Source organism: Peromyscus maniculatus, chromosome 10 (assembly GCF_049852395.1).
Source record: "Peromyscus maniculatus bairdii isolate BWxNUB_F1_BW_parent chromosome 10, HU_Pman_BW_mat_3.1, whole genome shotgun sequence".
NCBI classification, from domain to species: domain Eukaryota; kingdom Metazoa; phylum Chordata; class Mammalia; order Rodentia; family Cricetidae; genus Peromyscus; species Peromyscus maniculatus.
The window spans coordinates 48,670,638-48,697,207 of NC_134861.1; the positions used below are offsets into that span (position 1 = coordinate 48,670,638).

The following is a 26,570-nucleotide window of genomic DNA, read 5'->3' on the forward strand; positions in this document are numbered from 1 at the left end:
GATCACAGCCACACTACCCTACTGATATGGCAGAGGTACAATGGTGAAACTCCACTTCCCAGAATCTAGAAAAGGGGACTTGTTTGTTTATTCAGTTGTGGCTCTGCCAAGACTGAAGTCCCATGAAAGTAGGGATTACTTTCTACTGTTTCTTGTGCCATCTCCAGAGCGTATGAGTTACATGAACTGAACCCATGAGCTACGTGAGACCCTACCTCAAAACAAAACAAAATGTCTGCTATGCTCTAGAGAGAACATCTCATTAGGGCACCCCCTTCTGGAGATTAGTCCAACAGACCCCCTCTGTGAAGCGCCCAGGAACAGCTTGCTCGGACACAGCTTTCCCAGCTCTCATCCAAGACCATGACAAACAACCACAGCTAAACATGCTTTCTTTCTTTCTTTCTTTCTTTCTTTCTTTCTTTCTTTCTTTCTTTCTTTCTTTCTTTCTTTCTTTCTTTCTTTCCTTTTTAATAAACAAAGTATACTTTAATTGGTCACCTGCTTGCTCATTGGCCTGTCTTTATTGGCTGATGGCTTAAACTTCACTGCTCTGCAGATTCATCCAACCACCCTCCACAACCGGCAGTCACAGAAGGGCTCTGTGGTTTTACGGGGCCAACACCCGATCAAACAGAGGCACTTAGGGCTGCCAGTTGGTGGAAATATAAAGCTTATTATTAAAGGCAAAGCCTGCATTTCTCCATTGTCACAGAGACAGCTGAAAACGCAAGCTTTCTCGCCTCTGCACATGCCATGCTGGTTAGGGGTCTGCTGCCAGCCAAGGACTATGATCTCTAACATGAAGCAAAATGAAAAGCACATAAGAGCCACCACTGCTGTCACTGTCCCACAGGGTCTGGGGGTGGCTGCTGTGGGTGCATCTTCCAGGTGCTCCTTTAATAGGGTGCACAGCACATGAAGAGCTTCCAGAAGCCCTGCATAAAAATGATGCTTGCTGCTAGCCACACCTGGGTGGTGACGAGGGGGCTGAGCTTGCAGGTCCAGCTGCCACGTGGCAGACTTTTCACTTGGATCATGACCTCTCCTGGGGCACATATTAGGGGCCCTGGAAATAGTGGGACCACAGGTGGGAAGTTTGTGACTGCTGATGACCCTCTGGTATGAGGGGATTTTCAAGCAACACTGGCCTATAACATGTTAAAGCTAACAGTACCCTCCCATTCAGAGAGCTTGCTGCACAGTGAGCAGGATGGAGCACATATTCCCTCATTAAATCTCGCCACCCTACTTTCTCATCTTCTCACACTAGACACTGTCTGATGACTTTATGTGTTTTGTTCTGTCTGTCTCCCCAATCAGCCTTTACGTTCCCTAGTGAGGAACTTTGTGTTTCTCAGCCTCTTATGCAATGTTAGCTGCTAGAATACAGGAAGTCACCAGGTGTGGGGGAGTGAACACAGAAAGAAGCCTGACCACCACTGACGGACATTTTACAGATGAGCAGACAGAGACCCCAGAAAATGACTGGATTTCTTCGGACCACTCACACACTGGCACACACTTGGGTCTAAGCATGCCCAAAGATGGGGACTCCTGGGTTGTCTCTGCTGCTGCTCTTCAGCCAGATCCTTCTGGGAAGCGAATCATTCCAAGATCATAGGCATCAGTTTGGTGGTGTGCTGGTTAGTTTTATGTCAACTTGATATAAGCTACAGTCATGCAAAGGGAGGGCACTTTGATTGAGAAAATGCCTCCATAAGACCAGGCTGTAGGCAAGCCTGTAGAATATTTTCTTAACTAATGATTGAGGGGGGAGGGCCCAGACCATTGTGGGTGGTGCCACCCCCAGTCTGGTGGCCCTGGGTTCTATAGGAAAGGCTTCGAAAACCATGAGCAAGCCAGTAAGCAGCACTCCTCCATGGCCTCTGCAACAGCCCCTGCCTCCAAGTTCCTGCCCTGGTTGAGTTCTTGTCCTGACTTCCTTCAGTGATGAACTGTGATGTGATGTATAAGCTGAATAAACCCTTTCCTCCCCTAGTTGCTTTGGCCATAGTGTTCATCACAGCAATAGTGACCCTGACTAAAACAGGTGCCTGATGTTTGCTATGACGTCAGTCCTTCTGCCAAGAAAGCTGGCTGTGTTCCAGAAGCTGGGCTGTCTCTGCCAGAGAGCTGGTGCCAGCTCCCCTCTTAAGACTCAGATAGCCTCTACAAGCTTGCTGTTGAACTTTTAGATCCACAGGGATCCCTTTTCCTGCCACGTTCCATCCCCTTACCCTTCCTTCTATTCCATGTCTAGAAGAAAAGGCAGGCAAAGACCAGGGGTGTAAAGGCCATTCAGAGCAGGCTCAGTGGCTCAGTACAGATGCATGGGGGGGGGGGGAGTCCTTCCCACATAACTGGCTCTTTCCTCTCACAGATGAACACAATGAACACAGATGAACCCTGCATCACCCTCAGAATCTCCCCAAGGTAATGAGTGGAGCCTGGAGACTTTCTTCCCCAGAGTCCTCATTGACCTTTAAACACTGAAATGTCTAATCCCGATGCAGAGGAAGTGAAGACAGGGGGATCCCTGAGCCTTGCTGGCTAGCAAGTTCCAAATTCAGAAAGAGACCCTGTCTCAAAAAAAAAAAAAAATACAAGGAAAGGGATTGAGGAAAACACCTGAAATCAATCCCTAGCCTCCACATATATGCACAAACATGTACAAGCACATACATGCACTTGCAATCACCCACAAATGTGCAAACACATCCATACCAAAAACAAAACAAAACAACAACAACAAAATCCCTGAAATTCTGAGGAAGGAGCAGCTGCAGGCGGGTTTTCAGCTGTCACACCTCTCATCTGGTTTGGGTTGGGAGTTTATATTTATGTGGGTGCATTCTTGCTCCTCTTCCCAATTCTTGAGCAACAGTCAGAGGGAGGTCAGGTAGTGATGAGTTCCGAGTGCTCCCGGACATGTCACAAGATGCCTGCCTCTCCCCAGCTTATGCAAATACTAAGTGGCCCTAACTGCTGTAGTTGCAAACCCTCCAGAAGCCATTTGGAAGTGCTTTATGAAGTGTAGGGCGCCAAGGCTCTAGCTGAACAAATAGAAAAATCAGTCTCTCTGAAATATCCAAGGCAGGCCAGTTCCTGTCACCTCAGTGCTCATGTGTGCTTGATACCTACAGCCTGCCTTCTTGTGGCATGGCGAAGGGTCACTATTAAAATGGCGGCTTGGAGACACTTCCCACAGGTGAGGTGTCCAGCAAACACTGCCCTTGGTCCCTGCTTGGTCTGCAAGCAGCAAATACCCAGGCTTTAAGTATACTGAGTGGAATGGGGCCGACCATGAGCAGGATTGGCATGGGTATCCCATGGTCGCCAGAATTGGTCCTCTGCCCTTGCACCTATCAGGTCTGCCCAAGGGCTCCCAGCTGGAGTTGCTGTCTGTCCCTTGCTGGGACATTTTGCGTTTCTAGAGTTTGTGTTTCTGTGTCTGAGTTCCTCACACCAAGCAGTGTGGTGATGTGGAGTGGAGGACCTGTGCTCTCCTCTCGTCTTCTCTCTCTCACTTGAACTCCTTTGTCCCACTCTCATCTTGGCTGGTCTTGATCCCGAGATCCTCCTGCCTCTGACTCCCAAGCACTGAGATTACTCATGAGTCACCACGCCAGTCCCTTTGGCCTTCCTTTGGTTCCCTGTATCCCTTCACAGCACTGCTCACCCAGTCAATGCATTCCGCCCCTTCCCGGAAGGTTTACTAAGAAGGGTCCTAGACTGAAGCATGGGCCGAGCACTCATCTTCAGAGCACCCCCCCTGGGGGGGGATAGGGTACAGGGCCACACACGTGTCAGTTGGAGAAGCAGAGCCAAGCAGTGAGGGCATGTAGGGACTGACACCTGAGAGCTGGCTAAGATGACATTTAATCCACGATCTGACTGGAAAGGGAGTGGATGGGAGTCAAGGAGAAGGCCCCAGAGTACATAATAGGTGCCAAGATCCTACCACACAAGGCATGCATGGCAGATCGGCTGAAATCTGCATGAAGAAGATGCTATCAGACAGACTGTGGCTGGAGAAACCTGCAGTGGACAGACCATGGATGCCTGGCACACGGTGACAAGGACATGGTCTGCATCCGGGAGATGAAAGAAGAGTGGGAGCCCCACGTGGCATAATGGATCAAAACAACACAAATAAACAACCATCAAAACCACCGCCACCACAACACACACACACACACAAAGACCTCAAAGACAAAAGGCTTAACCAGTTCTCTCTCTACCACACAGCCCCAGCTACCTTTGAACAGGACCTTCAGTTTCAAGAAGTCTAGTACCACTGTGGAAGGAGCAATCTTATCAAGGCCTGGAGGTGGGTGGCCATGAGCCTCGAAACTGCAGATGCAAAGAACAGAATGGTGACTCTGGGGCTTGCTGCCATGTCCTTGTTTGTTTGTTTTTTTTTTTTTTTTGTTTTTTTTTAAGAGGAGGAACCAGATACTGAGCAGGGGTTTGGTGAACAAGATAACAGCCTCCAGGTACCTTTCAGCAGACAGATTACTCCATAGGCCACAAATGAGTCACTAAATCCAAACCCTTGGATACAAGCTGACATGTGTGCAAATTACAGCTTTCAGACAACAATTGAGGGGAAGAAGCCCAGGCTTGGGCACACGCGCACGCACGCACACACACATGCACGCACGCATGCACACACACACGCACACGCACGCACCACAGCCACCTTTGCTTCCCTTGAAATATCAACTGCCATCGATACTTCCTCAAATTTCTTAAGCTTAAAAGGCAAAAGAAGGCTGGGGAAATGGCTCGGTGGTTGAAGTCCTTTCTGTACAAGCAGGAGGACTCCAAAGCCACAAAAATGCCAAGAGAGCGTAGCGGCTTCCCTGTGATTCCAAGTTCAAAATGTGGAGACGGGCCATGCCGACAGCAAGTGAGCTAGTGAGTTCAGACAGATCAGGAAACTCTGGGTTTGATTGAGAGACCCTGCCTCAAAGGACAAGGCGAAGAGCTGTGGAGAAAGATTTCGGAGAGCAGCCTCTGCACATGCACACACACACAGACACACACACAGACACACAGACACACACACAAACACACACACACACACACACACAAATACACACACACACACAAACACACACGCGGGGGCTTGGGGGTGGGGAGGCAAAAGATCAAGATGTAACCAACCGGCAAAGCAGAAAGGTAATTAGAAGAGTTAAAATCAGGGGTAGCTCAGAATAACAAGAGGAAACAGGGAAATAATACACTAACAAAAAAGCATGAATCAGAAATAATCACACTTTCAAACTGTTTCAGTGGGTTTATGGTGCCTCCAAAATCTGCTTTGTATTTTTATGAGCTTAAAGGAAACGACTACACATTTCATTAGAAAGACCATGCTCTCTTGTTACTGCTGCAGAAAGGAACTGCCAGAGCTGACCTTTGATCTCTGACCTATGCGATGCATCTGCCACATAGGAGCCTGCTGAGCCTCTGGGGTGCTAATGAGAACCTTTTTCTGGGCACTCTTCCTCACCCCTATTTCACAAGCAGGAATAACAGAGCCTAATTTTTCAAATTTATGTTAATGGCAGAGGTTTATTTATTTATCTATTTTATAGTAGGTAGATGGGAAAGAGTGGAAGTATGCCCCTTTAGTCCCAGCAGAGGCAGGTGGATCTCTGTGAGGCCAAGGTTAGTATAATCTATATACAAATTCCATGTCAGCCTGAACTCTAGGTGAAATCCTTTCTCAAAAATAGATAAATGAAGACTTAGTGCATTTAAAAATATTTTTACTTATATATTTACTTCATTTAATATAACACTATATGTCCCGGAACTGTGAGCTAAAATAAAATGTCGATGTGCACTGCTCTCAGAGAATAAAAGAGGGCCTTGGGTATTCTCTGTCATGCTCCATGGATTCCTTTTGACATATGATCTCTCCGTGAACCTGGGGCTCTAGTTTTCTTCACTAGGCTGCAAGCCATCAAGCCCAGAGAATCTCCTATCTCTGCCCCAACTCAGAACAGGAGTGACAGACACATTCAGGACATCTGGCTCATTAAACAGATGCCAAAATCTAAACTCTGGGTTCCAAACGCCGGCCACAAGTACTCTTAACTGCTGAGTCATTTCTCCAACCTCATCTTCCATTACGATAACAAAACACCGATGGCTGGGTACGTTATAAAGTAAAGAAGTTTTCTTGGCTCACGTCTTCAGAGGACTCCTAGTCCTCATGGCTGCAGTATGGTGGATACAGAAGGTGTCAGCAGGACAGGGAGGAAGTGAGGGAGCAGAGAAGAGTCAGCTGCTCCTATGACACTGACCCTTGTGATCAACTAGAAACCCGATTTGCTCCAGTAAACAGGCAGTAAGTCATCCCCATGTGAGCGCACTCATGACCCAACCTAATAGACCCCACTTCTAAAGGTCCTAGCTCCTTTCAGAACTGTGACTGGAGACGGTGGTGGGTAGTCGTGACTGACAGCTAGATATGACTTAAATCACCACAGAAACAAATGACCGAGCACGGCTGTGAGGAACTTCCTAGGTTAGTTTAAATGAAGTGGGAAGACTCATCTAAACGTGGGCTATGGGTGCCTACCAGCTGGAGTCCAGAACTAAATAAGAGGAGAAAACTTAGCCAGTACCATCTCTTCCTGCTTCCACTTCCTGTTCCTGTTACCATACCTTCCTCCATGACGCTTCCCCAAGTTGCTTTTATCCTATGCCAAATTTCCAGTGCACAGCAGGGGTGGGGTGGGGTGGAGGGACGACACCATATCCAAACCATCCGGGCTTCCCCCTAGCAGTCAGCACTGGCCTTTCTGATCTTTTCTTGTGGAAGAGTCCCCTCTAGGCGACTGTCTCCCAAAGGGTACTAAACTTGTTTTTCCTCTTTTCTTTTCTTTTTTAAAGTGAACATCTTTCAAAATGGTGCTTTCTGATAACCAACAACTCCCCACAGAAGAGAAAACTATCTTCATTTGTCAAGGAATTTGATAACATCTCGAAAACGTCTCCCCAAGATAGCACCCCTGAACACACAGAGACACAATACAGCATTTCCGACTCGAAATCCAGCGCCCTCTCTGTTGGAAACACCGCCTCTGGCGAAGGGCTGAAAATGAATCTGTCCATGCCGGGCAAAACGGAAAATTATTTGGGGGAACAGAATTTAACTTCGATAGTTTTTCTTCTCTTTTTCAATTGTACTTTTGTTCGTAGCTTCAGCTGGGAGTGAGCGAGTGCACACATTTAGTTTGGAGTTTATGAGTTCATATTTTATAATTAACGTTGCCAACAGGGGAGTTTGATTAATGCCGAGCAGTGGATTTTGAGCAATGTTCCATACAAATTGCCAAATTTAGCAATAAAGTAAATTGGTGATGTGAACATCATTAGTAGAATGACTACTTAAAATTCAAATCATCAGAGCCACAAATCCATTATTTGTATAGAAGGGAGGAAGTATCACATTTGGTTTTATTTTCGCCTTCAACCACATGTTGTCTACCACCAAGCTGAATATAATGAAAGTTCTAGAATGGGTTGGAACAATATTTTAGGGCTGCTCAGAAACACACACACATGCGCACGCACGTGTGCACACACAAAGGGGCCGTGATAACAGCAAACGCTAAACTGTGAATTTTCATTATTGCAAATATAAAAATCTCTAACAGTCTTTTCAGCCAATGCCACAGTGCATTTCCTGATGTGCTACATACACAGAAACTTCCAGGGCACGCTCACACAGTGAGCCTTTCCCTGTCAACAGTCACAGTACCTTATTGTCACCCTGGACCTCGCCAAGCCTCTGCCGGAGTTCTTTAATTTCTTCTCCCAGATGTTTATTCCTGTCCTGAGAGTCTCTCAACAGCTGTGCAAGATTAGCCTGGAAATATGAACACAGCGCAAGAGCAGTCAGGATGGAGGTATGAACAAATGTGGGTTTTCCTGACATTATGGATGCCGGCATCCAGCTCAGCCGGATCCCACAGAGTCCAGTGCAAGTGAATGTGTGTGAAAGCAGCAAGCATGGCCATCACCCAGTGACAGCTCAAGGAGATGGAGGTGAAGTGGGCAGCAAGCCTCCATTATTTAGGGAGGGGGGGGTCCATCTCCAGAATGGCTCACAAAAATGGACCAGTTACAGAGGAATCAGTTGTATTTGACTATTTCAAAACTTCCCTAAGAGTTTGTCACTAAGATGTCTATTTTTTTTTGGGGGGGGGGGCTTGCTGTGCAAGCATAAGGACCTGAGTTCAAATCCCCAACCCCGACATAAAAAGTCAGGTGTGACTGTGTGCACAGATATAACCCTGGTGCTGTCGGGGAGGAGGCAGGAAGACGTCTGGGGCTTGCTGGCTGCTAGCCTAGCTCAAAGCTCCGTGAGAGACCCTGTCTGGAGGGAATAAGGTGAAGAGTGGTTGCGCAGGACCCCTGATGTCCTCTTCCAGCCTCTGCACCCTCACAAGCACATGCTTGTGTGTATATACTCCCTCCACACACATACACACAAGTAATAAAATGTCCACTTTCCAATGGATAGCGTTCAGCCCTCCAATTAGGGCCGAGAATGTAAGAAAACCTTCTTGTCCCATTTAGATCATTTCTTCTCCTCCTTCAGATGTGTCTTGTTAAATGAGCTCTTCTTTGCTACTTCAGTGCCCAGAATCAGTGTGTATGCTTGTACGTGCATGTGTGTGTGTTCACACATGTGGAGGACAGAGATTGACATTGAATGTCTTGCTCAACTGCTCGCCACCTTATTTATTTGTGACAGTCTCTCACTGAACCTGGAACCCACCAATTCCATAGGCTATCTGGCCAGTGACCCCTAAGGATCCCCCGTGTCTCTGTCTCCACATCAGCGGGATTGCGCTTGTATGCTGCTGTGCCTAACTTTTGCATGTGTGCTGGTGATCAGACTCAGTCCCCATGCTTTTGCAGCAAGCACGTTACCCACGACGCCACCTCCCCAGGCTGAATGCCCAGAACCTCGGTTGCCATTCTAAAGGCAGCTGTTTCCAACATTGGGGTCCAGTTGGGATTCCTTAATCTCCCATCTCATTGTTTCCTGATGGTGGTTCCCATGGTGCCAAAGAGCCCAGGCTATTGCTTTCCACCGCAGTCTTCAGAACCCCCCCCCCCAGAAGCTTCTCCTCTCACAAGCTTCCTCTAACTTCTATCTAGACCTGGGGTACCGACCCTGTTGGGGGGGGCTCACCGAGCCAGCCAGCTGCCTTCCTTTCCCCCAGAGCAGCACTGCTCGCACCGTCTGACATACATCATCTCCTCTTGAGGCTCCCCTGAACTCTTGACACCCCCTACACAGCTTCATGCTTCCCTCCACTCAGTCGTCAGCTTGCCCTTGTTCCCCGTTCTCCAGAAACCCGCCCTTATTTTACAGACCATAGCTTGTTCTGACTCTCACCCGACTGATCGTGTCCTCACTGCCTTTGGCAAAGACCACCACGGAGCAAGGCAGCCGGGCACACGGGGCTTGTGTGTGTGTGTGTGCGCGTGTGTGTGTGTGTGTGTGTGTGTGTGTGTGTGTGTGTGTGTGTGAAAGGAGGAAGGGAGGAGAAAGATGGTGCCTCACAGCAGTCACTCAAAGGGGTGCACACGGAGATAAGTCCCCAGATTCCGTCATGCGGAAGTTGAGGAAACCCAAATCCAGAGGCACAGATGGACAACCCATCTCTAGTGGCCACGTCTCCAAGGCCTCCAATGCTACACTTCAGGGCATGATTATGTGGGGTAGGAAAAGGCCGCAAGGGAAAGAATATAAAGATGAAATTCTCACCCGTTCTTAAATGCCCCTCCGATCGGGCCTCCACAGCCCACTGGTTGGGACTGCCTCCTGTCCATTCCTCCCAGGTACCTGACCTCCATCCATTCTCACTCCTTCTTCCTCCACGCCAGGTCTGATTCCACCTTGGTGCCCAAACCCTGTGTCAGCTCCTTCAGGGTTTTGCATAGAGGTCACTGGTCCCCACAGGACCCCCCTGGACCATTGGATTTAACACGGCCACCCTCCCCTTTGCTCCCGTGCCTTTTGTCTGAGGCGCGTGCCATCCCCTAACATACCATATAATTTACTTCATGGTTTATTGCTCGCTGTTTATTTCCTGACTCCCTGTCCCTGCTAAAGCGTAAGTTCCATGAAGGGCGAGGAACTTGGGTCTCTCTCTCTCCCGCCCCGCTCCTCTAACACAGCTAAAAGGGGAGATGAGACGTTGAGCTGGAGGTTCCAGCCTTGGCAATGGGAGGAAGAACACCAAGTACTGAAACCAGTGCCTGGCATGCAGCCTTGCCTGGGACAAGTCCTCAGCCCCTTGGGTTCCAGTCTCCTTTCCCTAATACAATCCCCACTCCACAGTACAATCTAAATCTTCAGTCCCATATTTGCATGGCTCGTAGCTTACAATATCTTGCTTCCCACTTTCCCAGAATTCTGCTCTCATGAGATAGAAAGTTGATGGTGGGTGAGGAAAGTTAGACTCCCTTTTGTAGGCAGAGAAACAAGGAACCATTGCTCCCAATTGACTGTGGGGAGTTCCCCGGTGGGGAATCAAAGTGACTTCCCAGTTTGGTCACTAGCTGTGGGGGTGGGGGGATTTTTCTCCATCTTCAGAAGGGAACTAACACTGAACTTTCCATGTGGTGATCTGAAAGGTACACAGTAAACATAGAATACTGAAGACGAGGCTGGGCACCCAGGGGGTGCTGCTTAAAGCCCCTCCCCCATGATTCTAACTCGAATACCTTGACGACAGAGTTGTGGGGATACAGCAGGTCCCTCTTTGGCCACAGCTGGTTCTTTATGATTCTGTACCTATATTGTTCATTGTTTACTCATTTATTTACACACATGACTATTGGGCATTTGCTTTGTGCTAGGCACTGTCTGAGGTCTAGGGATGCAGCCATGACCCAAACAGACAAAACTCTGTGCTCTCGGGAACTCACATGTAACTCACATGTAAATTACATGTTGTATGACATGGTACAGAAGGAGAGTGACTCACTAGGTCAGGTCTTAAGCTTTTGGGAAAAATGAAGTACAGGAAACAGAGTGTGCAGAGGAGGTGGCATTGAAAAGGAGGTGGTAGGCCTTGTGGGTACCCTGGGGGCAAGGATCTGGGCAGGAAAGGGGCATTCCTCACCTCACATCCCAGAGTTCTTTGGGCGGGGGAGAGGGAGCAGTTCAATGACACAGGACAGGCTGGGTCCAGGTACTGAAGGTAAAAGATGTTCTTGATTGACATTTCCTGGTTCCTTCCCCGTGCCTTGCTCCCACTGAACTTCAGAAAGTTCCCTGACGTTAGCTAGGCTCATGGGTTTTAGGAAGCTAGCAGAAGCATCCTCCCAGATGGAGGGACAGGTACTAGGCAGGAAGGACGGTCTCAGGGGAGGAGCCATGGCCGCCTGCACCTTTCCATGAGCAGCAATCAAAACTTACGAGAAAACCAAAGCACCAAGATGGCCACACCCTCAGACTTCCCTTTTCAATCAACAATGGCTTGATCCCCTGGTGAGGAGGGGAGACCCTGAGATTTAAGGACCACTACCACTGAATTAGCAAAGCCAGAGTAACTCATCTCGTGCAGCAAGAGAGCAGCATTCCTCAGTCCATTTCTTATCAATGAGTGCTTTTGTGAGATGCAGCCAACATGAATTATTAGGAAAATAAATTTAAGAAAACCCTGTGTTTCAAAGCCATGCCCATAAGACGGCTCTAAAAAGCCTCTGAAAGCCTGCTCCCAATTTCCCTGTCTATCTTGTCACGAACCAGGAACAATTAGGATGCATCATGGCTCCAGACCTAGGGCCTCACTCTAATAAGTGCTGACCCTGGTGCTCCTGGACATTTGGACATAGAGCAGGACAGAAACCCATGATAAACACCCATGATCCCAGAGAACACTGGGGTAGAGGCTTGGGCTGCAACAGGAAAGGCATTCAGAGAACCAGAGCCATGGTCATCAAACCTTATTTAGTATGTAGCCCAGCTGAAAAGAATGCAACCACAATAGCCCGGCATCCTGCCATCACCCACAATGCCATGGTGGTGGTCCGTTGGAACCACAATACTTCTGGGACTGTGAGTTCACAGTACATCTACCCCAGCCTTGAACCTGACTTCAGAGGTAGCAGTAGAAGGGAGGGGAACCCTTGCCTTAAAGCAAGTAACTATAATTTTCTTTTAAACTTATCCAGTGGGGTTGTCAGCACACAATCCTTCTCTATTCAAGCCTTCTACCTTCTCAACTCTGAAACACTAACTAAAAACCCCAAAATGACTATTCTGCTAGGGTACCCAGTTCCACGAGAAACACCTTAAAGCAGAGGGGTAAGGGGGGAGGGTGGCACATTTTCAAGAGCTTGGAATAGAGGAGCAAAGTTCACACAATTCTCCTGACCAAAAATAACACCCATGACTCACTCACTTGCTCTAACAATCCATCAAGCGAGCAGGTGGTGGCTGCTTATAATTTATCCGCTATGCAGAGTGCTTTGTCTTCCTGCTATTGAGAAGGACTCCGTGACCATCAGGTTGGAATAGCACTTCGTGAAGGAAATGTCAGGGAGAATGTGGCAACGAGCTAAGTTTCCGAGGGAAGGGAGACAGGCCCGGGAGGAAGCTTCTTTCCAGCTCCAGGGCAGGTATTGGCCCAGCAGAAAAGCTCAAAAAGGTACACAAAGAAGCCTCTTTTAAATATTCAGATCAAGCTAGAAAAGGCTGGCATATTCTCCTTGGTAATAGGAGTACATGCAGAATACAGTGGGCAAACTATAGAATACTTATACCCGTAAGTCACTCTAGTGGTCTAGGAGTTTGTCTACTAAAGTTATGACTGCGGACCAGTGAGCAGGCTCAGCCAGTGGAAGTGCCTGCTGAGACTGACATGTGAGTTCGATCCCTGGGACCCCCATGGCAGAAGGAGAGAGCTAACTCCCTAAAACCATCCTTTGACCTCATGTGCACACACAGAGATAAATAAGATATAATCAAAAATTATAATTTGGTGGAGATGGGAAAAAAAGAGTTGATGGAATAAAATAGGGACAGAGGGTGATGAGATGGTTTTTTTATTATTATTTTTTATATATATTTATTTATTTTTTATGTTGTTTATTTATTATGTTTACAGTGTTCTGCTTGCATGTATCCCTGCAAGCCAGAAGAGGGCACCAGATCTCATTACAGATGGTTGTGAGCCACCATGTGGTTGCTGGGAATTGAACTCAGGACCTCTGGAAGAACAGTCAGTGCTCTTAACCACTGAGCCATCTTTCCAGCCCCGAGATGGTTTTTTGATTAAGAGCACTTGCTGCTCTTCCAGAGATCCAGAGCTTTCAACTGCTGATAACACCAGCTCCAGGGGCTCAGACATGCTTTTCTTATTCCACGAACACCCTTACACACCTGCCCATTCACATGTAGACCCAAACGTACACATAACATATAACCTTAGTAACAAGTTGGGAGAGGTGAGGTTCAAAGGCTACTGGTACACTCCATTCTGGAGACCCTTTCCTTTAACAAGGGGAAGCTCAGGGACCAGCACAGGATGGATGGACGGACGAGGCATGGATGATGCACACTATACTGGCTAATTTTTAATGCCAACCTGACACAAGCTAGGGTCATCTGGGAAGAAAGAATCTTAGTTGAGGAAAAAAATATGCCTCTTTAGTATTGGTCTGTGGGCAAGTCTGGGGTACATTTTCTTGAATGATGATTGATGTTAGAGGGCCCAGTTCATTGTGGGCAGTGCCATCCCTGGGCTGGTAGCTCTAAGAAGGCAAGCACAAGCTAAGCCAGCAAGGAAGTAGCTCTCCTCCATGGCCTCTGCATCAGTTACTACCTCCAGGTTCCTGCCTTGAGTCCCTACCCTGACTTCTCTGGATGATGAACTTACATGTTGTAAGGTGAAATAAACCCTTTCCCTCAAAGTAGCTTTTGGTCATGGTGTTTTATCACAGCAATAGAAACCCCAACTAAGACAGCTGTGTGCCTGAGCATCTCCCCCAAGCCTAATGTGGGAACAGTGTGCCCTGGGAATGTTCTGCGCAGGGCAATTGTCACACCTCTTTTTTTTTTTTTTTCCGTTTTTCGAGACAGGGTTTCTCTGTGTAGCTTTGCATCTTTCCTGGATCTCGCTCTGTAGACCAGGCTGGCCTCGAATTCACAAGGATCCGCCTGCCTCTGCCTCCCGAGTGCTGGGATTAAAGGCGTGCGCCACCGCCGCCTGACTCAATTGTCACACTTCTTGATGGCTAATATGAAGACATCAGGGAGCCAGCACCTCTCACCCAAACCTCGTGGCCACCTTTTGGTCGGAAATCTCACTGGGGAAGCTTAGTCTCCCTTCTGCAAGTCCTCTGGAATCTGTTAGATACACATCGTCTTAGTCATCAAGCCATGGAAAGGTTAGTCGACATCATAATATAAAATGATAGGGCTTGGGCTAGAGAGGTCACTCAATCTTAGCCTCAGTCTTGGCAGTCATGACTGTGTATTGTCCTTCCAGAGGACCTGAGTTCAATTCCCAGCACCTTTATCAAGTAACTCATAACTGTCTGCAACACCAGCTTCAGGAGGAATCGACACCTCTGACCTCCTCAGGTACCCACACTCACACATGCACGCACACACACACACACACACACACACACACACACACATACACAATACATAAATAACTGATGTATACTAAGAAGTCTTATAACATACCTCTCAGTTTACAGACTTATCAGAAGAGGAAGTCAAAAACAAAACAAAAATAAGATGGGACAGAAAAAGAAGCAAATCCTTGACTTTCTCAAGAAAGGAGAGAAAGAAATAGAGACCAGACTCAGAGAACACTGCCAAGTTGCACTGTACTGAGAAGTTTAAATCCTGGGCCTCTCGAATCCACAGCTTCTGTGGGCCATAGTACAAGACAGAGCAAAAATACATTTAAAAATATATACCCTACGTTGATGATGAAACATCAGTGTTCTTAAGGTCTACAACAGAGGGCAAATGTAACTGCAGTGTCCACGATGCCGTCTTGGTCCAGCGGTAGCTCCTATGTTCGCAGTAATTGAGCGAAACTTGCTTAGCAAAGGGCCCCTGCTTGTAGAGACTGCCAGAGCAGTAACCTCCACCACGTGGGCAGCCCCCTTACTTACAAACACCAGCTACAGACAGTGCGCGCGTACTGTTCATAGTTTGGGGCAGCATGGCAGCCTCCCCTACCTCAGTCTCCACCACCCTCCCAGACGAATGTCTTCCCAGGCAAACCTGTTAAGCGACTTCAGGGAAGGCACAGCTTAACTAAATATTTGCCTGATCCAGGACATTAGGATTTTGCTTCTGCTTGCTGGTGGCTCCCAGAATAACTCCCAAGTGCTTTAGAGTGAGCTTATGAATCAGGGGCACACCCACACTCCATGTCAAGTCGTTAGGAGAACTGGCAGAGTGTGGTAGTCAGGATGGAGCCGCAGTCCTGTTGGGGAGGGCTCGGAGCAGCTGGACCGGGGTTGCCTCCTAGCGTCCCTAGTGCGACAGTTAAGTCACTCCTTTCAAAGTGTTCAGAAAGAACACCTCAAAGCACTTGAAGTCTTTGAAGGAAGTTTTAGGTTCCGCGCATCAAACCAGGATTCGTGTACAAAGTCATTCTGATTTGGGAGCCCTGGGGACTAAAATAAGCTTGACCAAGAAGACTTTGCTGAAATAAAAGCCCCCCTCCTTTCCTGCACAGGGCCACTCCACACTCCGTTTTCTCCAGAGCTGTCATCTTGCGCATGTCACTGTATAAATAAGCCATTCCTTTTTAGAGGCAAGAAAGCAAGGACTCCCTGGTGGGCCAGGGGAGATGCCTCCCAGGGTACTTGTGCTTGAAATCAAACAACCAAAGACAAAGATATTAAAGATGTGTTTGACTGTCTGTTCAAGGAGGAGTTTGGGGAGGAGGAGTGTGACCCAAAAGAAATCCCATCACCTAAGAAGATTAACCCAAGATCATCTCAATTCCCCTTTGTCTCCTTCGCGGGAAGTGCTTGTTTAGCAAAAGAAAAATATTTAAAAGGTCGTTTGAGATCTTCCCGTGATCTCTCCGCGCAGTGCAAAGGGGCGCGCTGTGTACAGTTCTGCCTGGAGTAACGCAAAGACGTTTTCATTTCACTATCCCACGAGAAGCTATTAGTGCAATCGCTGTTGTCTTGGTTTCTTCACAGCTTCTTGAACGGCTGATTTGCCACTGGAAATTGAGTTGTTTGAAAAAGAATTCCAAGGTCCAAAAGGAAGGCGTGACAATTATATTCCTAGAATTTACAAGCATGAAGTTCAAGTCTGTGTTTTAAGGAGATTACGAAAGAAGGGAAAAAAGACAGACAAAATTATGGTCAGTGGCTGGTGGCCACCAGAAAGAAGACTAGCTTATGTAACAGGTTCCCAAACCTTAGCACAACTGACGCCATGATGGAAGTATCATTCAGACCATAAAACTCAGCATGTAGGCAGTACCACGTGCCAAAACAAAAATAAAGACCTAATCCAACAAAGTCCATAGCTCTGGGAAAGTCTCTTAATGTATTAACCTTGTTGTAGTTCTGTTTTGGCTTCTGTAGTTCTGTTTCTGGCTAACTGTTCTTAATACCTGAAGCCAGTCAACCCAGGATATTGTTTGTGTGCTTAAAAGTTCACTCTAAAAAAGGCTTGGGACTGAGATTCCCAAACATCCAGTATCATCTCCAGTCAGATACTACAGACTTTCTATTGACTTAAACCCATGTCCGAGCATTATCTGGTGGATTCTTCATGACAGCTTAGTGTAAAAACCCTACCTCCATTTCTGGTTCTCCACCACTGCTTGGCAGAGGGCTCTGAACAGAACTTCCAAAATGGGCTGGACTAATGGCACTGACTTGCTCAAGAAGTCTACAAATCAAAGGTAGAACCAAAACCCTGAACCAAATCATCACCACATACAGAGTCATCTAGAATCTAGTCTTGCTCTTGTGCTGTATGGCCTTGGATAATTCCAAGAAAATTATACAAGACCCGGCATTCACCAAGCAATCACCAACTACTAGGCAAAGCACATAGAGTGGATATTCTTGGTTGTCAACTTGACTACATCTGGAATTGACTAAACCTCAAGTGGCTGGGAAAACCCATAAGGGATTTTTCTTAATTCTATCATTTGACGTGAGAAGACCCAGTTTTACTAAGGATTATTTGAGATGGGAAGGTCCACCTCTTATTTAGACCACACCCTCTGCTGGCAGCCTATATAAAAGACTTGGAAGAAGGAAGGTCTAGCTCTTTGCTTGCCCTTGCTCTTCCTGGCAAGCATTAGAGCCTACTTTGGTATTCGAGCATACACTGAAGACTAGCTGAGACATCCAGCCTCGTGGAATCTTGGACTTTCCATTGGTAGACAGCCATTGTTGGACTAGCTGGACCACAGCCTGTAAGCCACTCTAATAAATCTCATATATATATTTGCCTGATCCGGACATTGTGATTTTGTTTCTGCTTGGTAGTGGCTCCCAGAATAACTCCCAAGTATTTTGAATATAAATTATTAATATATAAGATTCATTCCATATATTCTGTTCCTCTGGAGAACCCTGACTAATACAACACATTAGAAGCCTGCCTACAGAAGTTACTCAAAAAAAACTTCATGAATATGTCTCATTAGTATCTCCATTTTGATGAGGATGAAATGGAGGCTCAGAGAGGTTATTCAGCTTGCCTAGGGTAAGCCAGCCAGTAAGCAAAAGATTATACTTGAATTCACTGGACTGGGATATCATGACATTTCCTTTATGAAAGATGCACCTCACCAACATGACCTCAGGTCATAGCAGGACTTACACATATCAATATGAACATCTCTATAGTCTCTTAGAAAGCACACAGCACTACAACAACTAAGGATGTATTACTATTTTCTATCAAATTATGAGATGAACCCTCAATACATTTACAACTCCTAAATGCAGTCTGTGGAATGCCAAGGACCCACAGGTAGGCTTCAGAGGATCTATGACTCTATGAAATGGTAGGCAAGTTTTTGTGACAAGCACATGGGCTTCTTCTAGAATGAGAGCCCATGGTTTTGGACATGTTTGTAGATCTCTGATTCCCAAAAGGATGAGAAGGTATGATAAGGTATGGTCACAGCATCTCTCTTCCAAGAAATGAACAGGCAGGAGCTTAGTGAGGTCCTTCCAAGTCAGAGATGGCCATTGCAGGATGATGGGATCTCAAGAACCAAAGTGGGCAACTTCTTTTGCAGTGTGCACATCTTGTGACCTCCACATTGCCTGTTAACTTGGTGGTTGGGTCTGGTTCAGTGCCATCTGTTCATGCCAGGTGTGTTCACTTTGTAGCTGGAAGGGTAAACACTACACCTTCTGGCTCACATCTGGGATCAATGTGCAACATAGGCTAGATGGCACCATGTCAGGGGTATGCCCCCACTTCCTATTCATAAAGCAGTTAAGAAAATGAGCAGACCTCCCTTTACAAACACATGGACTGTCTGTTTTGGGCTAAATGGAAAATCTCCTTGGAACCAGAGTCTAAAAAGCAACTGCATGTTCTTCCCCATTCTGAATGGTTTGATATAGGGCACTTTAAAAAGACCAGTCAAAACCATTCACTGGTCTAAGAATAGGAACAAAATTTTAAAATACAGGGACAGAGCCTTCTACCTAATGCCAAGACTGTTCCCCCAATTTACTCAGCCAGAACACCTTTTGGCCACAGTTTTCTCTCCTTTGCACAATTACTGTCTACCATCCTATATTTAATAACTTTGTTTACCAGCTTATTCACAGTATCACCATTAGAATTAATAATAACTGCATTGTTGGTCATTCATACCAAGATACTTTGGGAAGTGAGGGGCTGATGCCAGGATAAGAGGTGAGATTAAGGAGTGGTGGCTTTGACAGCACCAAGTTCAACAAACTCAAGGACTTAGCTCTGGCTCTTTCACCCCAAATCCTTCCTGTCAAATGAAGCACTGGACACATGCAAAGTGCTCACTAAGGTCCTCCTGAGACCCAGCAGTCAGCACCAGCAGCTGGAATGCATGGTGGAGCTCAACCTCTACTTCCTTATCAGCAAGTCACATGACTTCTACATCCCATGTATGTGTAACTTCCTGAACCTCCATAAGCTTCCAGTTCCACCCTGATCAGACATCTCGGACTATAACCGTAGCCTGCCTCACTTGACTGGGCAGGAATTAAATGAAGTCACCCACGGGGCCTGAAAGAATGAGAATGAGTGAACAGTAAGGTTGACTATGCTTAGCATATGTTACTCCTAGATCATTTCAATAAGGTACATAAAGCAGATGACCATGACACTGTATACCAGCACCCATCTCATGGGCTCAGTGGGAGCCACCTCACCCCTGCAGAAAGCCTAACCCAGTCTGTCTGACCCTGAAATCCTGGCCTATTCTCTTCCCTGAGACCCAGGAAACTGCCTTTTTCTCAAGGCTAAAGAGGTAGGTTCCATAGTTCCAATGTCATTAGCGGCCACCTTTCCTACTCTGAGGAAAAAGCAGGGCCACTAAGAGAAAGGATGATAAGCAAGGGAGTTGACCTGGAGGGCAAACCTAGGGTCACTCAAGCTGGCCTCCCTAGTCCCCAGACCAGCTGTGTTTTTGTCTCCCATGAGGACTGGACAAGCAATTCTGACGAGGATCCTGTAGGCTAGGAACCATTTCTTCAGCCAAAGCAACTTTGAACTCCAAGTGCAATCAAAAGGCTCCCAAGAAGGACATCATGTCCTATAGAGAGCTAGGAGCCATGGACAGGTAGCATCCTAGAAGAGAATGACTTTTATTTAAAGAGAGGAGGAAGAGAGAAAAACAGAAGAGGTACAGAAGGAAAAAGAGGAGGAGCAAGAGGAGAAGAAAAAGCAGAAGGAGGGAGAGGAGGGGAAGGAGAAGGGAGAAGAAGAAGAGGAGGTAGAGGAAGAAAAGCAGGGGAAGGAGAGACCTTCACTAAAGCTCACCTGTGCCAGGCTGAGCTGAGCACTCCGCTTGCCCTGTATCATCTGCCCCGCTGTGGACACTCCACACAGTGGGCATCATATTTATCCTATCTTATGGAGGAGAATGCTGAGGTACCTAGAGGTGTCTTCGTGAGTCACCACATTCTGGAATACATCATTGCTGACTGCTAATGACCCTTCCATCCCAGATGACCAACCTAAGCCAAGATCGTAATAACCCTCAGGGGCTAGACCAAGAATGGGAATATAGCCTTCATGGGCCAACCTAGAGGACAAAGCTTGACCTTTGGGCATCCTGTCCCTCCTGCTCAGGGGATACAGCTATAGAAGGAAGCTGACCACAAGAAGAAGTGGCCTTGACAGTTGCCACAAAAATGGAGTTCTCAGGTAAGCTGAGTTTGAACTTCAGGTAAATAATGACTTATACTTTGGTATGTGCGTCCCCAACATTGAGTGGCATGGATTTTTATCCTCAGAAAATATTCACTGGCTGTCTGACTTCAAGTCTACCTGGGTACCCTGCATTTGTATTTGCTAAAGATGCCTCAGAGGAGAGAAAAGGCACAACAATCTCAGGAGACTGCTGACCACACAGCCCTTTACCTGAAACATCTCAGAGCCTCTGGTTCCACAAGGCTATCACATCCTTGACCAGGGCACAGTTCAGAATCCTCTTACTTCCACCCCATCCTATATCTCCTGGGGCTAGCCAGTGACTTCCAAGCCAGGCAGGAAGGATGCTCAGCCCAAGCTTCAGCATCATGTTAATTCCCAAAGGGTCGGGGACTGAGCACCGTATTAAAAGCTACCGGGCTCGTGTTTGGCACCTTGAACTTGTATTTTTAGAATGGTAAGGATGCGGCTCGACAGACTTACTGGAATTCATCGGATTCTCTTCAGTCAATGTAAATGTGTCATTATAAAGTCACAGAATTCGAACGCACTTAAAACTGGAAGCCTCCTTCATGAATACTAACAAACTCTGAAATCACAGGGAAGACGACTGCCGACAGCGATCGAAAACACCCAGCAAGCCAAGATTAAGGATTTCAGTTTTTAAACAGTAATGATAAACTCCCATGTAATTTTGTTTAGAAAAAAACATCAATTAGCCACAGAGAAAAATTAGACTTTAGATCAAACATGGAGCATTATAAGCTAGTCACATAGAGCGGGAAGGAGTATGCGAGCTAGCGCCTGGACAGGTGGATGTGGACTGCGGTGCTATTTAAAGATAAAAGTGTGTGTGTGTGTGTGTGTGTGTGTGTGTGTGTGTGTGTGTGTGTGTGTGCTTGACACTGTTCACCAGCATCAGATATCTCAAGATAATGAACCTATACATTTTATATGCAATACCTTGCACATTAACCATCAACTGTGTTCACAGACGCCCGTCAGCTCTGAACACAGGATGTTGGGGTAACTCTTACAGCTGAGGACAGATAGTCGCCGTATCTTGGTCTATACCCACCAGTCTGAAGTGCTGCTCTAGTGAAGAGGCCTGCCATACCAGAATGTACCACCATTAACTTCACCACCACCGGGGCACATAGAACCTCTAACACACAGTATGAGGCAAATTAGAAAAATTGCAAAGTGAAGGGAAGTCTAAGAAAACTGTCATAGGAAAAAGATCACTTTTTCACACACACGTAGGAGTGAGTTCAAATTAATCCATAAATTAACAGATTTAATCAATTTACTGTTAACCAGCATTTTAAAAAGAATTTTAAAAGAAATTAAATTGAGATACCCTCTTTTGTCATCTAGCAAATTTAGAAGCTCACTTTCAGCAGTTTAATGAAACAATTTTCACAAATTTCCAATAGGAGCTGTGTGAGGAGAACAAGAAGACTTGATAAAACATTTCTCAGTTTTATGAAAGAAAGAAAGAAAGAAAGAAAGAAAGAAAGAAAGAAAGAAAGAAAGAAAGAAAGAAAGAAAGAAAGAAAGAAAGAAAGAAAGAAAAGAAAGAAGGGAGGGAAAGAGACAGAGAGAGAGAGGGAGAGCAGGAGGGAGGGAGGGAGGGAGAGAGGGAGGGAGGGAGGGAGGAAGGAAGGAAGGAAGGAAGGAAGGAAGGAAGGAAGGAAGGAAGGAAGGAAGGAAGGAAGGAAGGAAATGTGAAATGGGAGCAGAAGGAACTCAGGCAAAAAGATGGACCAACAGACATGAAAAGTGCACCAAGGCCAAACAATTACAATTGGTAGGACAGCCGCAGGCCTGTACCGGAAGCAACATGGAGCAAAGCCGGATGTTCGGGAACAGTCACGTGACAGACGAGGAAGTAAGAAAGGTGGCTGACCACTAGAGAGGATTGGCTGCCATGCAGAGAAAACTAAGAAGACAGCTTGGGAGCTTTGATGGAAGACGTGTTTAAGTCTGAAGGGGAAGAGCTCACAGCTGGGCAGCAGCCTCCTCCACTGAGCACCCAGGCCCCAGCTTCCCAAGGGAAGCTTCCCAGAGGCCCCGGGTTCAGTCAGCTGGTGTCTCCCACACCTTGTTGGGTAGTGCTCAGTACCCATCTGTGCTCAGTACCCCTCTGTGCTCAGTGTCCCTTTGTGCTCAGTACTCCTCTGTGCTCAGTATCCGTCTGTGCTCAGTACCCATCTGTGCTCAGTATCCATCTGTGCTCAGTACCCATCTGTGCTCAGTACCCCTCTGTGCTCAGTATCCCTCTGTGCTCAGTACCCCTCTGTGCTCAGTATCCGTCTGTGCTCAGTGCCCCTCTGTGCTCAGTACCCCTCTGTGCTCAGTGCCCCTCTGTGCTCAGTGCCCCTCTGTGCTCAGTGCCCCTCTGTGCTCAGTATCCCTCTGTGCTCAGTACCCCTCTGTGCTCAGTACCCCTCTGTGCTCAGTATCCGTCTGTGCTCAGTGCCCCTCTGTGCTCAGTATCCCCCTGTGCTCAGTGCCCCTCTGTGCTTAGTACCCCTCTGTGCTCAGTACCCCTCTGTGCTCAGTACCCCTCTGTGCTCAGTATCCCTCTGTGCTCAGTGTCCCTCTGTGCTCAGTGCCCCTCTGTGCTTAGTACCCCTCTGTGCTCAGTACCCCTCTGTGCTCAGTACCCCTCTGTGCTCAGTACCCCTCTGTGCTCAGTGTCCCTCTGTGCTCAGTACCCCTCTGTGCTCAGTATCCCTCTGCGTCTCCTGGTCCCTCTTACAGCCACATCCCCCAACATCTTAAAAGATTCCAGGAAGTTTTCTCTAGACAGTTGGGGATTCCCAATTCTTAGAGCTGTGTCAAGGTAACAGTCACCCCGATGTGAGTTGCGGAGAAGAATCCTTACCTGCTTCCTCTTTTCAGGGGGAAGAGATGGGTCTCCGTCCTGCGAGGAAACAAATACGAAATTTCACTTCCTACGAATAAACCCGGACTCACCACAGAATCAGCCCTCAGTTGGACCAAACCGTGACTCTAAATTCAGACCAACCCCCATCAGCCATGGAGCTAGTAAGGTGAGGACAAGCTCGGCAACTCTTTAAAAATAACTACCACTTGATAGGGGACCCCAGAGAATCGGCTCCAATCAAGACCAAACATGGATTTTCCAAAATGATGTTTCTAAAAGGGAAATCTAGATGGGTCAAAATTACTTTTGAGCAGAACATAAACTGAAATAGTGTTTCATTTGTTTGAAGTTCTTTGAAATCGAATAAAAAGAATAGTGACTGACATGCACACAGATAAACACATGCACACACATGCACACACATGTATACACACATAAACATGCATTCATATGTACATATACAAGCATTCATACATACATATACAGGCACACACATGTACAAATACATATGTACACACATACAAATGCATACATATATACACAGGCATACACACATAAACATGTTGCATATGCACACACATGTGCACATGTACACACATGCACAAACACACATATACACATAAACATGCACACATACACACAGGCACACACATACATACATTTACACACACATACACACATACAAGTAAACACACATGCAGAAGAACACACAGGGACATATAATTACACTCATAAATAAATACACACATGCACATATACAAACACACACATTATATGCACATATGCACACACACCTGCATATTACTTATGGGCAGAATAATCAAGGGAGGGAAATCTGACTTGCTCAGATAAATAATACTGGGAATTTTTAGTTCTACTGGGAATTTTGACTTATAAAAGTTGAGTCCTTCTCCCATTTTTTGCCTTTGGGAACATAACTATCTCAAGAGAATGAACAAATGCTCACCAAATGAGCACCCTTTTATTATTATTATTATTATTATTATTATTATTATTATTATTATTATTATTATTATTATAGTTTTAACAAGACAGCATCTCTCAGTGTAGCCCAGGTTGGCCCCAAACTTCCCATTCTCCCACTTCAGCCTGCCAAGTGCTGGGCTTACAGGTATGTGCCACCAAACCCAGATAAGTGAGTTCTCTTACAAAGACACCACTCACATATCTACCCAAGTTATCTGAACTTGAAGAATATTTCTATTTCTACTCCAGGACAGTTCAACGGTCCCAGGCAAATGATGAAATGTTAATAACAGAGCCTACACTTCGTAGACACTGGGCACACACCTGCGATCCCAGGACTTGGGTAGTGAGCACATGAAGACCACAGGTTGAAGGCCAGTGTGATCCACATGGTGAGTTCTAGACCAGTCTGGGACACATGCAACAGTGTGTGGACCGAGGAGAGGGACCGCATCGACAGAGGAAGGAAGCTGGGGTGTGAAGCTGCACTGTTCCTCTACTTCTAATTCACATCCTTCAAAAAATCCATAAGAACCCCAAAGAAAACCGAATCACCCAGAACAAGGGGAGGGTCATAACTATAATGGATGTGTCCCTACCATGAGGACTATGCCAAGGCTCCAGAGGTCATGTGATGGCTGTTCTTGTTGTCAACTTGACTACATCTAGAAGTAACTAAAACCCAGTGGCTAGGCACACATAGGAGGGACTTTTTTTTTTTCTTTTAAAATTATTTGACATGAGAAGGCCCACTCCTTATGCAGATCTTTGAGGCAAGAAGATCCACCTTTACTCTGGACCACACCTTCTGTTGGCAGCCTAAATAAAGGACTTGGATGGAGGAAGCTTGCTCTCTCTTTGCCTGCTTGCTCGTGTTCTCGCTCCCACTGCCAAGTCCACTCCTTCACTGGAATTGGAGCCTACTTATTTGGGATTCTGAGACATCCAGCTGTGTGGACTGAACAACTACTGGATTCATGGACCTTCCCTTGGTAGACAGCCATTGTTGGACTAGCTGGACCACAGCCTGTAAGCCACTCTAGTGAACCTCCTCCCCCTCCTCTCTCTCTCTCTCTCTCTCTCTCTCTCTCTCTCTCTCTCTCTCTCTCTCTCTCTCTCTCTCTCTCTCTCTCAATATGTGTGTGTGTGAGTATGTGTATGTATATGTGTATTCATTCTATAAGTTCTGTTCCTCTGGAGAACCCTGACTAACATAGGTGACTTCAGCCTGGGTATAAGGTCTAGGAAGCCTTCACTGCAAAGTGCTGGATAAAGAGAGCATATTTTAGACGGCAGTGGCACATGCCGTCCAGCAGAACTCCATGCCGAGGCAGAAAAGAACAGCAGCCACCATGGGAGCCCTCAACCCTCATCATACAGCAGCCATCAGCCACTTGTGGGTTTTGAGCCCATGGAATGTGACAGGGCCATGGGGAACCGAGTTTCTCATTTTCTTTAATGCCAATTAATTTAGTTAAGTTAGACAGGCATATGCAGCTGGCAGCCTCTCTGTATTAGCACAGATTTAAGATATTAACACTCTTTAAAATCTCAAGGAAAGTTCACATCAGCAAACTAATAGGGAAACAGCCACAGTAAACACATGTGGACATGAGCATCTTCACATGTGTTAGATCCAGCAGCCTGGAAGTACATACATGTGGAGCAGACTATAGAGGAAATACGTGGTGTGCACATTTCTACTTATAAACTTTGGTTTGGTTTGATTTGGGTTTTTTGTTTGCTTGCTTGTGACAGGTTATCAAGCCTCTAACCAACTATGTAGCCAAGGAAGGCCTTCAATTCCTGATCCCCCTGCCTCCACATCCCAAGCTAGGGTTACAGGCATATACCTGGTGAACTGTTGGGAAGGGGTCACTTTTGAAGAGAGCACATCGTCACATCCCTTTTTCCCATCTTTAGAGAGGGGACCAGCTGCCTCTCCAGTGTCAGACTTACAATCAGCTCTCGGTACTTCTTCTTCAGCGACTGGTGTCGTTCTCGCAGCTGATTGGCCATGAGTTTGTACTGGTCCCTCTCCTGCTGGCAGGTGTCCAGCTCCTTGGAGAGGATCAGCAGGGCCTCCTTCTTGCTCTCCAGCTTCCGTTTACATACCAGGTACTGTAGAACAAATGAGCACTGGTCAGAAATGGCAGGTGGGCTTCTACAACCCCAGTGCACTGTGCTCCGCATTCCCTCCTTCTCGGTGGTTAGGAATCCCACACTTTTAGACACTAACCAATAGCACGTGGACAGAAA

The 26,570-nt window shown here is 46.7% G+C and overlaps 1 protein-coding gene across 10 annotated transcripts in view; it reads right to left on the reverse strand.

Moving 5' to 3' along the window:
* Positions 1 to 26,570, reverse strand: part of Ccdc149 (coiled-coil domain containing 149) — a 95,685-nt gene that overhangs the window by 35,416 nt on the left and 33,699 nt on the right. For 8 of the 10 annotated variants that reach the window (XM_042285991.2, XM_042285989.2, XM_015995024.3 and 5 more), the window contains exons 2-4: positions 26,271 to 26,432; positions 23,322 to 23,360; positions 7,784 to 7,891 (exon numbers count right to left, since the gene is read on the reverse strand). In XM_042285991.2, coding sequence (XP_042141925.1) covers positions 7,784 to 7,891; positions 23,322 to 23,360; positions 26,271 to 26,330 — 207 coding nt within the window. In that variant the 5' untranslated portion in view covers positions 26,331 to 26,432. The remainder of the gene's footprint in view (positions 1 to 7,783; positions 7,892 to 23,321; positions 23,361 to 26,270; positions 26,433 to 26,570) is intronic. The other 2 variants (XM_076546288.1, XM_076546289.1) reach the window with 1 other exon arrangement.